We start from the raw sequence: 15246 nt of genomic DNA on the forward strand, positions 1-15246 counted from the left end.
GGAGCCCCACGGCTCAGCGGCTGTGGGTGGGAAGCACAAGGGTGGGGGGCTGTGGGGGCTCGTGGCCGCCGCCAGCAGTGGGAGCCGGGGCCGGAGGCCTTTCTGCTCCCCCGGGCTGTGGCGGCCGAGGCAGCGCGGGGCCCTCGCAGCCCTGCAGCCTGTGTTCACTCAGAGCTGTTCATCTTCATTTCACTTGCTTGAGGTTGTCACGATTATTTGACCAGTGTTTGTTTCTTTTGGCCTGTATAATGGGCAGTATGGTTTTCCCTTCCAGCAGGTTTAAAAAAAAAAAAAAAAAAAAGAAAAAAAAAGACTAAGCTATTGTCTAAATGGTTCAGAACTAGTGTGATATTGGGATACTTCAGTGGCTGTTATGTGATACTGGATCTTTTTACAACATAGATTAAAGACAATAAAAAGGGATAGAGTAGTAACTGCCTCTGTCCTCTTCATTCTTTGTTTTTGCTATTGATTTCAATAGCTGAGCCAAGCCTGACGCCCGTCGTTTTCTCACTCCCATTCCTGGGCTGGGGAGGCGCAGGGGTGAGGGGGTGGCCCTGGCGGGCTGCGCTGACCCCGAGCCCCTCAGCCCCGCGCAGGTGGGGTCCGGCACGGAGAGGGTGCAGCTGCTGGGGGCCGCACAGGTGGGAGCCGCGTGGGGAGGGCTGCCGGGGCTGGCAGTGCTGCAGAAAGGCCGCAGCGTCAGTTAAAGCCTGCACGAGTGAGAAGTGAGCTGGGGGGTCACAGCAGCTCTGGGGGTACCCCAGAGCCCATCCTGGTCGGGGGAACCAGCGCAGCTGTGGCTGCCAGAGGTCAGGGATGGCCACAATGGGACTGGGGAAGGGGGGGAGGAGGTGGCTGCTGCTGCTCTGGGCACAGGGACTGGGGTGACGCCTCCCTGGGCTGCCGGTGGCCCTGGGTCTAACCCTTGGCACGGGCATGGCTGCTTGGGATCTCGGCAGAGCCACGGTAGGGAAAATCCTGAAACAAAAATGTTCTTTTTTTTCAAGTGATCCAGGGGCACTGCTGCCAGGCGGTGCTGGCCCCTCAGGGCCCCCCTTTAGCTTCCCCTGGGGCTGGGCCTGGCCGTTGCTGGAAAAGGAGCCCTGGTGCCAGGGCAAGCTCCGTGTGTGTCTGTGCCTGTGGCGCTGCCCGCAGTGGCCGTGCTGCTCTGTGCCCGGGCTCCCCTCGGCAGCCACCAGGGGCTCGTGTTGGCCATGGGGCTGGGGCCCCCGGGGCTGCCCACCCCTCTGAGCCCAGCCTGGGGGTGCAAAGCCAGGGACGGGGGAATCCTCCAGTGGCTGAAGACACTGGAGACAACAAAACTCCATCACGTCTTCCTCTGCCACTGGTAGGACATCGGGGCCCCCAACTGTGCTGCCACCCCCACCCGGCCCTCCCAACTGCCCCCCACAAACTCACGCACAGGCTGAGGAGGAACATCTAGAAGCTTTATTTCAACCCTTTACAATAGTAAGAATCACAACATCAAATCAGGAAATGTTGCTAAGGAGACGACAGTCTTACAGCCCCTCGCAGGAGGGCGAGACAGAAAGGCAGGAGCAAACCAGTATGAATTCACCCCAAAGCAGGTGGGGCTCTGCCCGGCACCCCTGCCCACAGAGCTGTTGTCTCAGGCCTTGCACCCATGCACTAACCTCCCCCATCCCTCGGCTCCCTCCCCTCAGCACCACCCGCTACGGCACAGGTACAGCGGTGTCACGCCCCAGCTGTGCCTCTCCTCGGGCAGCCGGTGCACCCACTGCCGCAGAGGAGACGGCGCTGCCCAGAATAATCCTATGACACAAATAATAATAATACTACGTCACATTTAGAGAACATGTACACACTGCTCGCGCCTCACAACAGCCTGGTGAGGTAAGTAGTATCATCCCCACCTTGCAGATGGGGAAACTGAGGCAGAGAGGTTAAGTGACTGCCCGAGCCCTGGTCTCCAGCCACACCGTCCTCTCGGTCCAAGCCCTCCCCACTACGTGGTTACTCCTTGTCCCTATGTTACAGGGTAATGGAAGCTGCAGGCAATGCTGACTGCTGGCGTGGGACCAGCGCGACGGGTGCAAGTCCGGAGTCTCGTGTCTGATCGCTTACTCTAGACACCAGCTGGTGGCCAGCGAGACTCGTGTGAGCGGGCGCCTGGAAAGGCAAAGGGTTACTTTAGCTGGAACTTGGGGGCGAGGAGGAAGGGGAGGGCGCGTGCTTTCTGCTGATGCCTCCTGTAGGAGGTTCCCACCCGCAGCCTGTCCTGGGCCAGGCTGGCTTTTGGGTGATGCCCCCCAAGCCTGGGCTGCTCGGCCTTTTGCAGGGGCAGCGTTGAACAGCCATGACCAGCTCAGGAGGGGCTCGGCCAGTCTCACCTTCAACACGCAGGCAGGCCACTGGAGCCCCCCCCCCCCATCACCCCAAAGATGTCACCGACATCAAGCTCCTGCCGCGTTCCAAGAAAAACTAGAACTTCTGCCTAAATAACACACATACACGAGGGGCCTAGAGCCCCGCTCACACACCGGTACTACACGGGGACAACAGTGAGGGTCAGCATAGAAAACTACATTCAGTTTGCAGTCAGGACTCCGACCCAAGGGGAGGCGCATGCCGGGGGGGCAGCAGCAAAGCCGCTGCCTCTCCTGGCCTCCTGCTCCTGCGGCCTCAAGCCCACAAACTTGGTTCCTTGAATGTACTTTGTTTAACAGTAGAAAAAGCCCCAAAGTAACTGTATATGCCACTGATATGCAGGGAGACAGCAGGCTCACAGCAGCTGAGCAGCCCAGGCCCTGGGGCAGCCTCGTGCCGGCCGAGCGCACGGAGGGTGGCAGCCAGGGAGGGATCCAGCGCCTGCCGGGCAGGAGCTCCCACCCAGCCCTTCCTGCTGCACCGCAGCCTGCGCCGCCTTCGCCTCCAACCCACCGCTCACCCTGGCCACGCGCTTAGGAAAAGTCTTTGCTGAGCATCGTGCCTGAGGCGGGAGCAGGCGCCGGCACACGTGGCGCTGCCCACGCACTCCTGCACCCCATCCAGCGAGGGCAGAGCCCCCCCCCCCGGGCCTGACTTCTCCCAGCTCCCCGGAGCCAGCAGGCTGCCCTGGCCACCCCAGCCCCCGCCAGCCCCTCCTCGCTGCCTCCCGAGGGCAGTGCCACGCCAAGCACGGCTGCAAAGGCAGGACCCACACGAGGCAAGAACACATACATTCAAGTTGCATCTAAGTCAGACCACAACTCTTTTTTACCCCAAGAGGCTTTGCTATCTCTAGCCCTAGATTAAGCCAACACAGCTCCTTCCCCTGCTCTGCCCAGCCAGCAGCTTCTCTGCAGTCTTCATTTAAGGTCTCAGCACTACCCAGCTCATCCCACCTCTCCAGATCGGAAAGTAATTTTTTTTCACCACACACGGTTCTCTTCCCGGGCTAGCAATATGTACAGCCGGTTCCTTAAAATAAAAATAAAAATAAAAAAAAAATCCATATTAAAACTGAAGCTGTCCTAGAAAAACCACACCGAACTAGTGTATCTGGATTTAGTTTGTCAGCTAAACACAGGCACAACGAGTGTTAGAGAAAGTGGCACAGAAGCACAGGTCGGTCAGTGTTCGGCTGAACCGTGAGAGTCTGGGAAGGTTTGTGCATGTTCAGAGACAGGCCTGACTGGCGCCGCGGCCGTACGCAGACGTGAAAGCCTTATCCGAGACTGCCGAGCGGCCAAGAAACCAGACAAAAGCAATGCAGGGGAGGAGGTGGCGTTACTGTCCCTTCGCAGGGCGCGAGGCGGTTGCTTGCCTTTTGTTTGTTTGTTTTTTTTTTTTCATTTTTGCAATCTCAGAAGATAAAGTGCAACGTTGCCACGTGCCTTCCTCCTGCCGCACCTGCGCCAAGAGCAGGACCCGGCCGCCTCCCTCCGCTCCGCCCGGGCAGGGCAGCAAGAGGAACGCGACGTTTCAGCTTCCACCTCCTCTTTGGTTAACCGCAACCGCCACCGGGCTTTGCCATCCCCAGCTCAAGCCCGCCAGCACCAACGCCCCCGCGCCTCTGCCCGGCCGGTGAGCACAGCCGCAGCCCGCCGCCAGCAGCACCTGCCCTTGGCGGGCAGGGAAGCGGGGCTCCGCGCACCCCCGCGGGCACAGCACCCTCTCGCCGGCGCCTGCCTGTCCTCCCGCCGCTGCCAGCGCAGCCCTAACCCGCAGCACAGCGACGGGGGTGCGTGGGGAAGCGCAGCCCCTGCCTTCTCCTGCTGAGGGGCTCAGCCCGCTCCCCTCTCAGCCCCTCTCCTCCAAGCCTCCCCTTGATTCAAGTGTTGGTGAAAGAAAAAAAAAAGAAAAAAAAGAAACCCCAAGACTGACAAGATCAAGCTGGTGTTTAGAATTTAGCAGTAAGAGAGAGAAGGAAGCGTCAGCGAAGGGGCAGTGATATATACCGGGGGCGACATGCAGGTGAACGGGTGGGTGGAGGCAGCCCTGGGCCAGGCCGCGGGAGCGGCTGGGGGGGTCTCCGAGCGTCGCGGCGTGGCTCTGCTCTGGGCCAGCCCCGCGCGGGGCGGGAGGGCAGCTGCAGCCCCGGCCCTGCCCTCGGCATCAGGGCGCCCAGGCGGGCCAGGGCTGGCCGCGGACGCCCAGGCCGCGCAACTCATACGCCACGAGGGCAGGGAAGGGCCAGCTCGGCTGCGCTCCCTGGTTTGGGGGTAGAGGGATGTGGCAGAGGCGAGAGGGGAGGCGGGGGGGAGGAGGAGGAGGAGGAGGAGGAGGAGGAGGAGGAGGAGGAGGAGGAGGAGGAGGAGGAGGAGGAGGAGGAGGAGGAGGAGGAGGAGGAGGAGGAGGAGGAGGAGGAGGAGGAGGAGGAGGAAGGGAAGCACTGGGAGTTTTCTAGGGTATATATAACCGCCCCTTTCAGGTGCAAATCTGCATTGCTTATTTAAATTTGTATTCAGAGGAAAAAGCACTTATGAAACTAGCAGACGACTTTGATGCAAACTAGTACATTTTAATGCCATTTTATTAGAAATCATGCAAACTTTAATATAAAAAATACAAGTGCAATAAGAATCTTTGTGTGTAAATACAGATTCCGGGTTATCGTGTCATTGTCAGCTTCCCAAAGAAATACTCCCACAAGCATGAGAAGCTGCAGGCTTCCCTCTGTCCCCTCCTTGAACAGCCCCCCCTTAGCGCACGCCTGGTTCAGTTCACTTTGATCCCAGTGTTTTGTTTTTCCGCCTTTTTTTTTTTTTTTGCTTTAAATTAGTTTGACGACCCAAGAACGCTTTTTTTTTTTTTTTAAATTTATTTACATTTCATTTCTTTAGTGTCATTTGCAACATGAAACGAGGAGCTCACACCCCAAAGAGTAGGTAAATCTCCTTCCTAGTCAGAGCTGCAACTCCCCGGCATTCGAAACCTGCCTCCCCCGCCCCAGCCGAGGGCTCCGCCGCCCTCCCCCTCCACAGACGTTCTGCTCCCGCTGCCTCGCGCCCCGGGTGAGAGGTGGCCTTGCCCTCCCTCCCCACGTCGGCCTCCCGCCGCACCTGCTCAGCCTGACGCTACGGTTCCCCATCCATCAGCCTCTAAGACAACACACGCGCACCACAGACCTGCTTTTGCCTCGGAACTCACGGCCCGCGTTAACCTGCAACTCCACCGCGAAAGCAGCCTCCTGCCCTTCCTCCAGACCTCAGGCCCTGGCCAAAACAGGACAAATCCCAGGGCTTTGGCTGCGCGAGTTAATAAATAAACCGTCTTTGCCTTGCTAATGCGCAGAAGGTCCTAGGCATCCTCCAGGGCTGGCGGTTTGGCCCTACAGGAGGTTTTACGAGCATCGATTCAACGCGTCTCGTTGCAGTCAACACAGCCTTCATCTGATCTGTTACAGCAAGTTTTCCTTTAACACAGTCTTGTGCCTTTCATTTCAGACATGGCTTAATCCCATGAATTTGCTCCATCGTTTTAAAATAGTTAAAAAAAAAAAACAAAACAAAACCACCAACAAAAAAGTTACAATTGCTGGATATGTCAATAAGAAGCCAGCACTGCAGCAGCGGTTAATGTCTCTACTCTCCTACGGTTAGGAAAAGAAGGAAAGAGAAAAGGAAACTTAGCATGGGTTTGTAGCACGATAAATCATCAACACATCGTCACAAAGAATAAAAGGTTAAAGTCAACAGTTAAAACAGCCTAACGTGTGTGTATAATATATATCGTCATCAAACAGGATCAGCAGAAACTGAAGCGGCAAGGAGGAAAAAGGTTGTTTCTTGTTTTTTTTAAAAAGACAGAAAGAAAGATCACAGCTTATCCCTATTAACTCTGGCCTGGCTTCAGCCACCAGCAGCGCGGGCGTGCTCCCACCCAGCCACCCGCCGCCCAGGCTCGCTGCGCCTCTCCCCACCGCGCGGGACAGCGAGACGCAGCCTAGAGGTCACTCGACGCCCGTCCCCGAAACACGGCACTAACGCTCGCTCTAGTATCACCTTAAAAGCAAACGGGAGAAGGCGCGGAGAGGGAAGGAAGCCCCTTCCAGCCTGAAAGGGACCACCAGAGCCCAGCACGCTGGGGCAGGGGCGAGCCTCCGGCATGCTTCGAGGGGTCAGCGCGGCCGAAAGGGACGCTAGCCCTGCTAAACGCTGTCCCCTTCCCGTCTAAAGCCAGACGCCGGGTTAAGAGAGCCAAGCTGCGTTACTCTGGGGAGCAGGTGGGAGACGGGGCTGGGAGGGGTCACAAGCCTTGCTGAGAAAGCGCTGCAAGGGGAGCTGGCTGTTGCAGCGGTGACAAGGAGGGGACTGAGCCCAGGCTCTCGCCGATGGATGTGCTACGCCAGGGGGAAGTGCTGCTGGAAAGGTTGGGGGGTTTGGAGACGACGATTTCCGCTCCGTGGTCTGTTCGAGCCTTGGCCTTCTCACGGAACGTCAGCTTGTGAGATTCAATCTGCAGCGACACAAGGGCAGGTGAGAAGGGGAAGGGCAGGAGGAGGAAAGAGGAGGAGAGAGGGGACAGGAGGGGAATGGAAGACGATACCATAATGTCATCATTAGATGCCTGGAAAATAAAAGGCAATTTTCTGAATTAAAAAAAGGCAAAACAACCCTACAGACATCGATACAAACAGTTCAATGTTCAGATTACAGCGGTGTGACCAGTGCCCGGGGGTGGCTGCTCTGCCCTGCTGCAGTGCTCTCCCCACCCGACCCGGCAGAGTGCGTAGAGAGGAGGCGCAGGCACTTACTTGTTTCTTGTATCTGAGTCTCGAAGCTCTGAATTTCCCTTTGGTCACCACCGCTCAGGGCAGTGGGCACTGCCGGCCCTACGCCATTCTCCCGCATCTCACTGCCTGCCTGGGCCGCTGGCACCTCTCCGTTCTGAGGGGCTGGTGGGAGCTGCCCTGGCTCCACGCTCCCCTCAGCCTACAATGAGACAACGGGGTGGGGAGGACGACAGGGACGAGTCAATAGAAGCTGGGGCTGCAGGGGGGTGAGGTGCGGGTCCCCGGAGCCCCCTCCGCCCTCCCCAGCTGCCGAGACGCACTCAGGGACGAGGGGGCATTTGGAAGCGGGAAGCAGCCCCTCCGCTCCCCGGGGAGCCACCGTCCCGACCAGCCATCCAGCCTCTCCCAGCACTTCGGTCCCCACGGAGCCGTCGGCCCCGCGCTGCTCCCCATGAGCTCCGGGACCACGGGGCCCGGAGCTCAGCACCCGCTCCCCACACGCGCGCCTGTAACGCCCCGGCGACGGAGGACGGCCGAGGCACGTCGACAGGACTGAAGCAGGGCGCTACACGGCCAAAGCAAGCGGGGGCTTTGGGTACGTCGCAGCAAAGCAGCCTCCGTTATCTGGGGGCACGTTTATATACCAGACCCAAACGATACATAGCGGCTCCCAAACCAGCAAGGCCGAGTTTGCACAGAGGAGCTCATCCTCCCTGAGGCTGATGCTGGACTGTGAACTGGGAAGGCAGCCTTTAGAGAAGCCTCTGTCCTGGTCTGTTCTCCCACCACGGCTGGTCATCCCACCTGGAGTCACCAGCTTCTACGAGCCTTAGAGAAGAGCTAAGCCCTATGGCTGTTAGAGAAGAGACTAACGGGCTGGTGGGAGCCTGCTGAGAGTAGCGCAGAGCGGCTTGGAAAGACATTCAGACACCGCCAACACTGCAGGGCATGGCACGCAGAGAAGATGCCACGCTGGACCAGCCCAACTCTGGGAAGGAGCGACCCATCCAGCCGGGACACCTCCCTCGCTGCCACGTTCAGCAGGGAGCGGATGGGGAGAGGGTGGCATCCTCCAGCCCAAAGCAGCTCTGCTCTTACCCCACGCCCCTGCCCCACAAAGTCTTCTCCACGCGGAATCAGGCTGCTGCGCTCTTCTCAAGGCGAAGTCCGGCCCTCTCCCTGCAGCCCAGGTGGCAACGCGGGCCAGCCACGGACTGGCTCTGTACCTGCTTACTCAACCAGCAGCAGAACCACCGGGCCTTCCTTCCGTCTGGGGCCCAAGCTCTCACCCACGAACTGGCAGCAACACCGATATCTAGGTGCTTCTGCAGGAACTACAGGGACTTGGACGATTCCCACACCTCCTTGAGAGCCACAGGGGGTCTCTGAGCAAGAGCAGCCAGCCCCCTCAAACACGCATGCCGGCCCCCAAGCGCCACCGGCCCCTGCTCCGACGGCAGCACTGGCTGAGATCTGCGCGGTGCAACAGGGAAATCATTTGGTCTCTGTATTGCCAGGCTAAATATCAGAGCCCCAAAACATACTGGATGAGAATGTCATCGACAGCCTCTTCGCCCCCATGGAGATGGGGGAAAAATATTTTAAAAATCAGATTATTTCTGAACAAGTAAGATTTTAGAACTTCAGTGAAAACCCTACAGTTACCAGCAAAAAGCACCGGTATGTGGACTAGACACTCCAGTAAACTGGAAGAGCCAGGCCCCGCTACAGAAAGTTCCCTACCCCGACCAACACCCCCAGCAGCTTCTCTAGATCCTCTCAGCTCTTCACTGAGCCCCCATTTGACAGGCTGAAGTTTACATAAAGGACTGGAGATAGGAGAGTCCTGATGTGTCCCCAGCAAATATTCTGGCAGTCACCTCTTGCCATGTTTTAATGGGGATCATTACGCACAGGCTAAATACACTTGCGAATTCCGCTGCATTATCCGCTCTTTCGGACGGGGATTATTTCTTTCAAATTCACACGGCATTTAGCACAATAGCTCAACCCGGCTGAACTCTAAACCCTTCCACAACACAAAAGTGCTCAAACAAAACAATGCTGGGACAACCGCGGGAACTCGCTGTCCAGAAGGGGTTTCTTCTCCTCTGTCTGTCTGTCCTGCTGGGGGCAAAGACTAAGTCATATTTTAACAGTTCTGACGCCGGAGCCCAGGATTGTTTTCTCCGCTTCCAGCGCTACCAGGCAATTCGGAAGCAGCGGTGTTTCACATAAAGGCCCCAGCACCAGCGAATACCGAAACCTAATCCCCAGCGCCGCTCTAATTGTTCCGTGGCGTGATAGGTCAACGCCCACACATCCGTCAGCGGGTCAGTGAAGCAGGGGTAATCTCCCTCCCCTAAGCACAGATGTCACATCCCTGTAGCCAGAGCTGCAATTTGCAGCGCTGAGGCTGGGGGCAGCTTACGTTCTCATGGGGAGAAGCGCTGAATCACAGCGACGAGAGCGCAACGATCTTCTCTTATCCTCACACAAAGGCCCTCCGGGCTGGGCGGCAGGGCAGGTTACGGGCTGAAAACCGCTCCCGCGGGCTGCAAGGTGCTATCTGCCAGCACGGAGCGCCTGCTCTCACCAGCTTTACTGGGGGGGAGAGAAGGGACGGAGGGCCACAGGCAGCTGCTCTGATGGGCTCTCAGCTTACAGAGCGATCCCTGCTCTCACGTTGTTAGAGAAAGGATGCAGATGGGCAGATGTTACCCTCCGAGTAACATCTAGCAGGCAGCGCATTCAGGCAGGCCTCGGAGCTGGTTCATAGCTCACTCCTTTTCAACTCATACTTACTCCTAGGGCTGAGGGCAAAGGCCACAGAAAAACATGGATGGCTATAAAGGGCTGGGGGTGGAGAAGCCGCGCTACATCATCAGGATGACAAGGAGAACAATCAAATTTAAACCCTACCCTGATGTGCCAGAGCTTGCTGCACCCACCTTCACAGTTCCTCCTGCTGGTAGGTGTCCCACGTTGTCTAGAGAACCCACTTTGGCTTGAGCCTTCTCCTTGAAGTTCAGCTTCTGGTTCTCAATTTTGACATCTCCTCCCCCTAGAACAGGATTGCGTAGGAGTTCAGGGATGCCGCGGGAACAGTCCCACCCGAGATCTGTCCCCTTCCCAGCCCCACCAAGGAACCGCTGGGGACCCAATGTATTATTGGAGAGGGACATGACATGCATCCCAGCCTTGAGAAAAGGAGGCTCAGAGGGGATCTCATCCCCATGTACCAGTACTTAAGGGGCAGCTACAAAGAAGATGGAGACTCCCTTTTTACACGGAGTCGCATGGAGAGGACAAGGGGGATGGACATAAGTTGCTCTTGGGAAGATTCCGGTTGGACACGGGAGGGAAATTTTTCACAGTGAGGACAGTCACCACGGGAATAATATCCCCAGGGAAGGGGTTGGCTCGGCCACGTTGGACACCTTCAAGAGTCGCCTGGACAGGGTGCTGGGCCATCTTGTCTAGGCTGTGCTCTTCCTAGAGAGGTTGGCCTAGATGATCCCTGAGGTCCCTTCCAGCCTGGCATTCTGGGATTCTGTGATTTAGTGATTCTGTGATTTAGTGTCTCAGGCTCTCTCCAGTTAAGGTTCAGTTTAAAAACAAGTAAGACCAAAGTCGGTGACCTCCACCTGTGCAGGCTAAGCAAGGCTGCAGGCTGGCAGGGCTGCACGGCAGTGCCTCAGGCGGGGAACTCCACCTGTCCGGACAGAGAGGCTGGACGACATCCACACGCCAACCGCCCCACCAGATCTGATCATGCATCTGCCTCCCCCAGCAGAGGTGTGAAATGCTGCTTCCACCGATCCAACCGATGGTGTTTCTGATGGATCACGCCAGCTGCCCACTCCTATCCGTGTCCCTTGCCAACGTCTCTGCCAGCTCAGCCCATCTGCGTAGCCGTCGCCGCCGGGACACGTTCTGCTCCTCTTCCTTAACCGCGTTCCTTTGCTCGTTATCCGTTCCCGCTCCCACCCCACCACCAGCCGCCTGGACAGACAGCTCCTCCCTGACACACAGACCCACGCGCCACTGCTCGAAATGCCCAGGAGGCAGCCGTGAGGGCAGGGAGGAGCCAAGCATGGGACTGGATGAGCACTTCAGGTTCAGGAGAACGTGAAGGTCAGAGAAACAACTGTAGATTTCCAGCAAAAGTTTCCTAGATTTAGAATGCTGTGGTTCCCATTAATATACAAGACTGTGCATGCAGTCTGTATTCCAGCAGGTTTCTCAAAAAACCCTATTTTTTAAGTATTGCTAAGCACAACTTTGCTTCCCAGTGAATACTCGGTCCTCAGCACTTTGGACGCTTGGCATGGCCAATGATGGAAGCCAACTGATTCGGTCTAACAAAACCAGTTAGAACATCCGACAACAGATAATTCTGCATGGATTATTCTGCTTCCATCAGCCCTGGACAAGAGCAGTAATTGTCACACACAGCTCGTTATTACAGAGCACTGAATAAACAGAGGTCATGTTTGTGGCACCACGTTCTCAAAGCAGGAGCACGTTTGGAGGCATTGAACCGTGGTGCTCGGCGCGTAAGGCTGAACTGCTTTCAACCTAGCGGGCTGGCAGGGAGGGTGCAGGAAACTCCCAGGAGCAGACAAAGACAAGCTCAAAGTATTTCTTTTCAGCTTTGGTCAGTGAACTTTGTCCCTCGTGCACAGATGTTCGATCGCCAGGAGCTTTCCTGTGCAGGTAACTGCCCTCAGATACAAACCAGCAGAGGTCAGTGAACTGGCTGTACTTCAGGGTGCTACAAAGTTCGAACAATCGCCTACGGCCACGGCACCTTGAACTCGAGACTCGCCTACGCTCCAGCTGAGCGATGGGCTGGTCATTTCTTGGTTAGGAACCCTGAGATTCGCAGGAATTCATGCGGAGTTGTTGCTGTGTTCTCAGTGGGGAGCAAATAATTCCTGCACACTCACCCCATAACATGTCATTAACGAGCCAGAGGTGTTTTATGTAAGACAGGAGCTGCTACTGAACTGAAGGCTAGGAATACCCTTGTATCTGCTTTGAAGAAACGGAGGGAAGTTACTTGATCCTTCCATAGCACAGGTGTTCAGAGCACCCCAAAGCCCTCTGTGAGCATGGATGAAGCTTCCAGACTCCTGGAATGGTCATGGTAAGTATCCACTTTTTTTTTTTTCTTTTTTTTCTTCCCTCCCCTCCAATGGGGAAGAAAAACATAACTGAATCGAAGCAGTAGATTATCTTCACAGGCAAGATGAAATCCCACATCCCCTAATCCCCCTCTCTGCTGATGAAACCACCAGGAAGTGCCAAGAAGCCAGACAATACTTCTAGGAATACTCCCTGAAAGCAACAAACCCCTTACACTATTTCAGCCGCAATCCAGGACTACATTTGAACAACTTACAATACCCGCGGACAAATCACAAGGAAATGGTAAAATTTCTACCTGGCTTATGCTTGATATTCGCTTTAGAGCCACACTTCGAGGACACTTTGGAAAGGTCAACTTTCTTGTTCTGGATCTGCACCTGAAGAGGCAAAAAGAAACAACTCAACGCAAAGAAGCATTTCCTGGGAATCTGGAGGCCAATGGGCCGTCTCAAACATCAGGTCACGCTTAATGAACCCGCACCCCTTTGCTACCGCATTATTTTCCCAGCCACTCTGCGCCAAACGCTACCGTCAGCTCTAGCATTACTCAAAGGCCTGCACCAGCCAGAAGGGGTTAATGTGAGCAGATAGAAATTGAGACTGGATAAAACTAACGGACAGTAACCAGAAATGGGAGTATTCCATGAGTGTGCCACCAACTCATGACTCGCTCTGGGAGAGGGACCCAAACACACCCAACCCCGTTGCCACGCTCGCCGGACCGTTTCTGCCCAGCGCTGGCCCTGCCTCTGAAGACACAGGCCATTGCTTGGGCAGCTCCGGACAGTCACCAGGACAGACGTCCTCTCACGCTTCCACTCAGCCGCCCTCTTGCTGTAGGGCCAGGGACATGCCACCAGCTCCACCTTGTTCACTCTGCCGCCTTCAGCGTGCGGACGGAGCCACGTCCAACTGTCAGGCTTTGTCTGCAGCCTCCTCACAGCGGCCTGTCCTCCCTGCTCGGAGCAGGACACCAGGGAGGCTCGACGTGCCCAGATGGAACAAGCTGCTCAACGAAGGTACCCTTCTCGAAGACAACACACCGAGAGTGGGGAAGCTATTCCCCAGCATTATTCCCTTTAACCTCATTCTACCAGTGACTTGATACTGGCATACAAAGCCTTCAGTGAAGTCATGAAGTCGTGAGATATTCATGACTCAGTAAATAACCTTCTGCCAAGCCAATGAGCCAAACATGCTAGCATGGTGCTGGTGGGTATCAGACTGAATGTGGGGAGAAGTGTCTTCTCTGGGGTAGGACAAAGGTGGAGTCAAAACATGAACGGGTTTTATGTCTTTTGGCTCAAAAGATACTTCATCTCCGACACCTGGGCCAAGAGCGTGGTACAGAGCCCCATTTCTGACATCTTTAGAATTCCTCCTGCACTTCCAGGTGGCTGAAAAATTCCTCTATTCCAGAATGAGCTTCTGTCTAACTACTTGGAGATTTTAAATTTCATACATAGGGTAACTTACACCTGAAGGAACTTCTGCTCATCTGCTCTAACCCCTACTAAGTTGACATTATAATTTTCTATGGGAAAAATCCAGGGGTTTTTGGTAGTGGTGTTAAGAGGATCACCTCTCCCAGTCGTGTCAGCAACCACCAGCCGGCACCTACGTGCACAGAAAGCTCTGCTATAGATCATTTCGCAGAGAAAATGAAAATCTTTCTTTTTAAATGTGACAAGAATTTGTTCACTTACCAGCTACTCTGAAAGCTCACTGAGAATGACCGTGATAGTTTGCAATATATCTTTCTCCGGAAACATGAATCAAAGCCCTGATGTCTTGTTTGCTCAGAATTAGTAGCACAGCACAGTTCAGCCTCCTGCTACGCTGCTGCATGTTCATGTACCCTGGCTCAGTGACACCAGACACTCCAAAAAGGTGAGATCGTGGCTACTGAACTTGATTCTCTTAGGGGTGGCTGGCAAAGTTACTACAGCTTCTACAACGAGGACTTGTTTGCTTGGAACTGGAATAAAACTAAATTCTTTCACAGAATGCATTTTAAAATAATGATGTTTGTTATCAGCCAGGGTAGACATACCCAGTTGTGACTCCTCATGATTGCACCTGGAGATCCACATAATTACACCTAAATGGAAGTGTATTTCTTGTAAGATTTCTAACGTTAGCTGTTTTGCGTTTGCAATGGGACACACGTTTAAAGGCTTGGGCTTGCGTTTATAGAGCCAAACACTCAGACCCTGGTGCCAGAAATAAAGTTTAGATCTGAAAGCTTGATACAGAGGCTCAGATGGGAAGTGCGATCCTCATCTCTTTTTAGATTTTCCTATCTCTGCCCTCTTCCCAGTCCGTCTGAACAGACCAAGCCAAAGGGTAGAGAAGCATACGTACATTCCAGATCACCTTGTTCAATCTCCAACAACACGTGCACTTCCCGCACTGGGTAAAACCTACCTCTTTACTGTTGCTTTCTTTAAAAAGCGAGGGGGGAAATACTAAAGCACAACACAAGTTTTTACCCAGGAAACCTAACTCTGTTTGTGCCAAGATATTTCTGGCAAATGTAATGCGAGCAGGATCAGTATCTACCGCGTTTGAACATGTCTTCTTGGGTGCCTTGGAGGGGAAGAGAAATGATCTCCGTGTACAGAAGGCAAAATGGGTACCCAAAGAGAGTGGACCAGCTAGGAACCACCTCACTTAGGTAGGACACCCATCACTTCTACCAGAGCAACCCTAAACACTAAAAACCTAAACCCTACTGACCACAGCTCTTGTCCACAGGATTCCCAAAAGCTTTTAACTGAAGCCACAGACTAGAGCAACGGACCTTCCAGACAGCCCCATCAGCAGTGTGGGGCGGGAATTAAACATCGGGAAGTCTTCCATCAGAAGTGATCACCGTAACTACCTGAACA

At 55.0% G+C, this 15246-nt stretch overlaps 1 protein-coding gene across 12 annotated transcripts in view; it reads right to left on the reverse strand.

Annotated features, from left to right (window-relative positions):
- Positions 1 to 1437: 1437 nt before the first annotated feature.
- MAP4 (microtubule associated protein 4) overlaps positions 1438 to 15246 on the reverse strand; it is a 167532-nt gene continuing 153723 nt past the window's right edge. For 8 of the 12 annotated variants that reach the window (XM_075082088.1, XM_075082080.1, XM_075082082.1 and 5 more), the window contains 5 exons: positions 12651 to 12732; positions 10153 to 10265; positions 7223 to 7400; positions 7015 to 7035; positions 6806 to 6924 (listed from right to left, as the gene is read on the reverse strand). In XM_075082088.1, coding sequence (XP_074938189.1) covers positions 7028 to 7035; positions 7223 to 7400; positions 10153 to 10265; positions 12651 to 12732 — 381 coding nt within the window. In that variant the 3' untranslated portion in view covers positions 6806 to 6924; positions 7015 to 7027. Of the gene's footprint in view, positions 6925 to 7014; positions 7036 to 7222; positions 7401 to 10152; positions 10266 to 12650; positions 12733 to 15246 lie in introns of all 12 variants that reach the window. The other 4 variants (XM_075082085.1, XM_075082087.1, XM_075082084.1 and 1 more) reach the window with 1 other exon arrangement.

Source organism: Phalacrocorax aristotelis, chromosome 2, assembly GCF_949628215.1.
Source record: "Phalacrocorax aristotelis chromosome 2, bGulAri2.1, whole genome shotgun sequence".
Taxonomy (NCBI): Eukaryota; Metazoa; Chordata; class Aves; order Suliformes; family Phalacrocoracidae; genus Phalacrocorax; species Phalacrocorax aristotelis.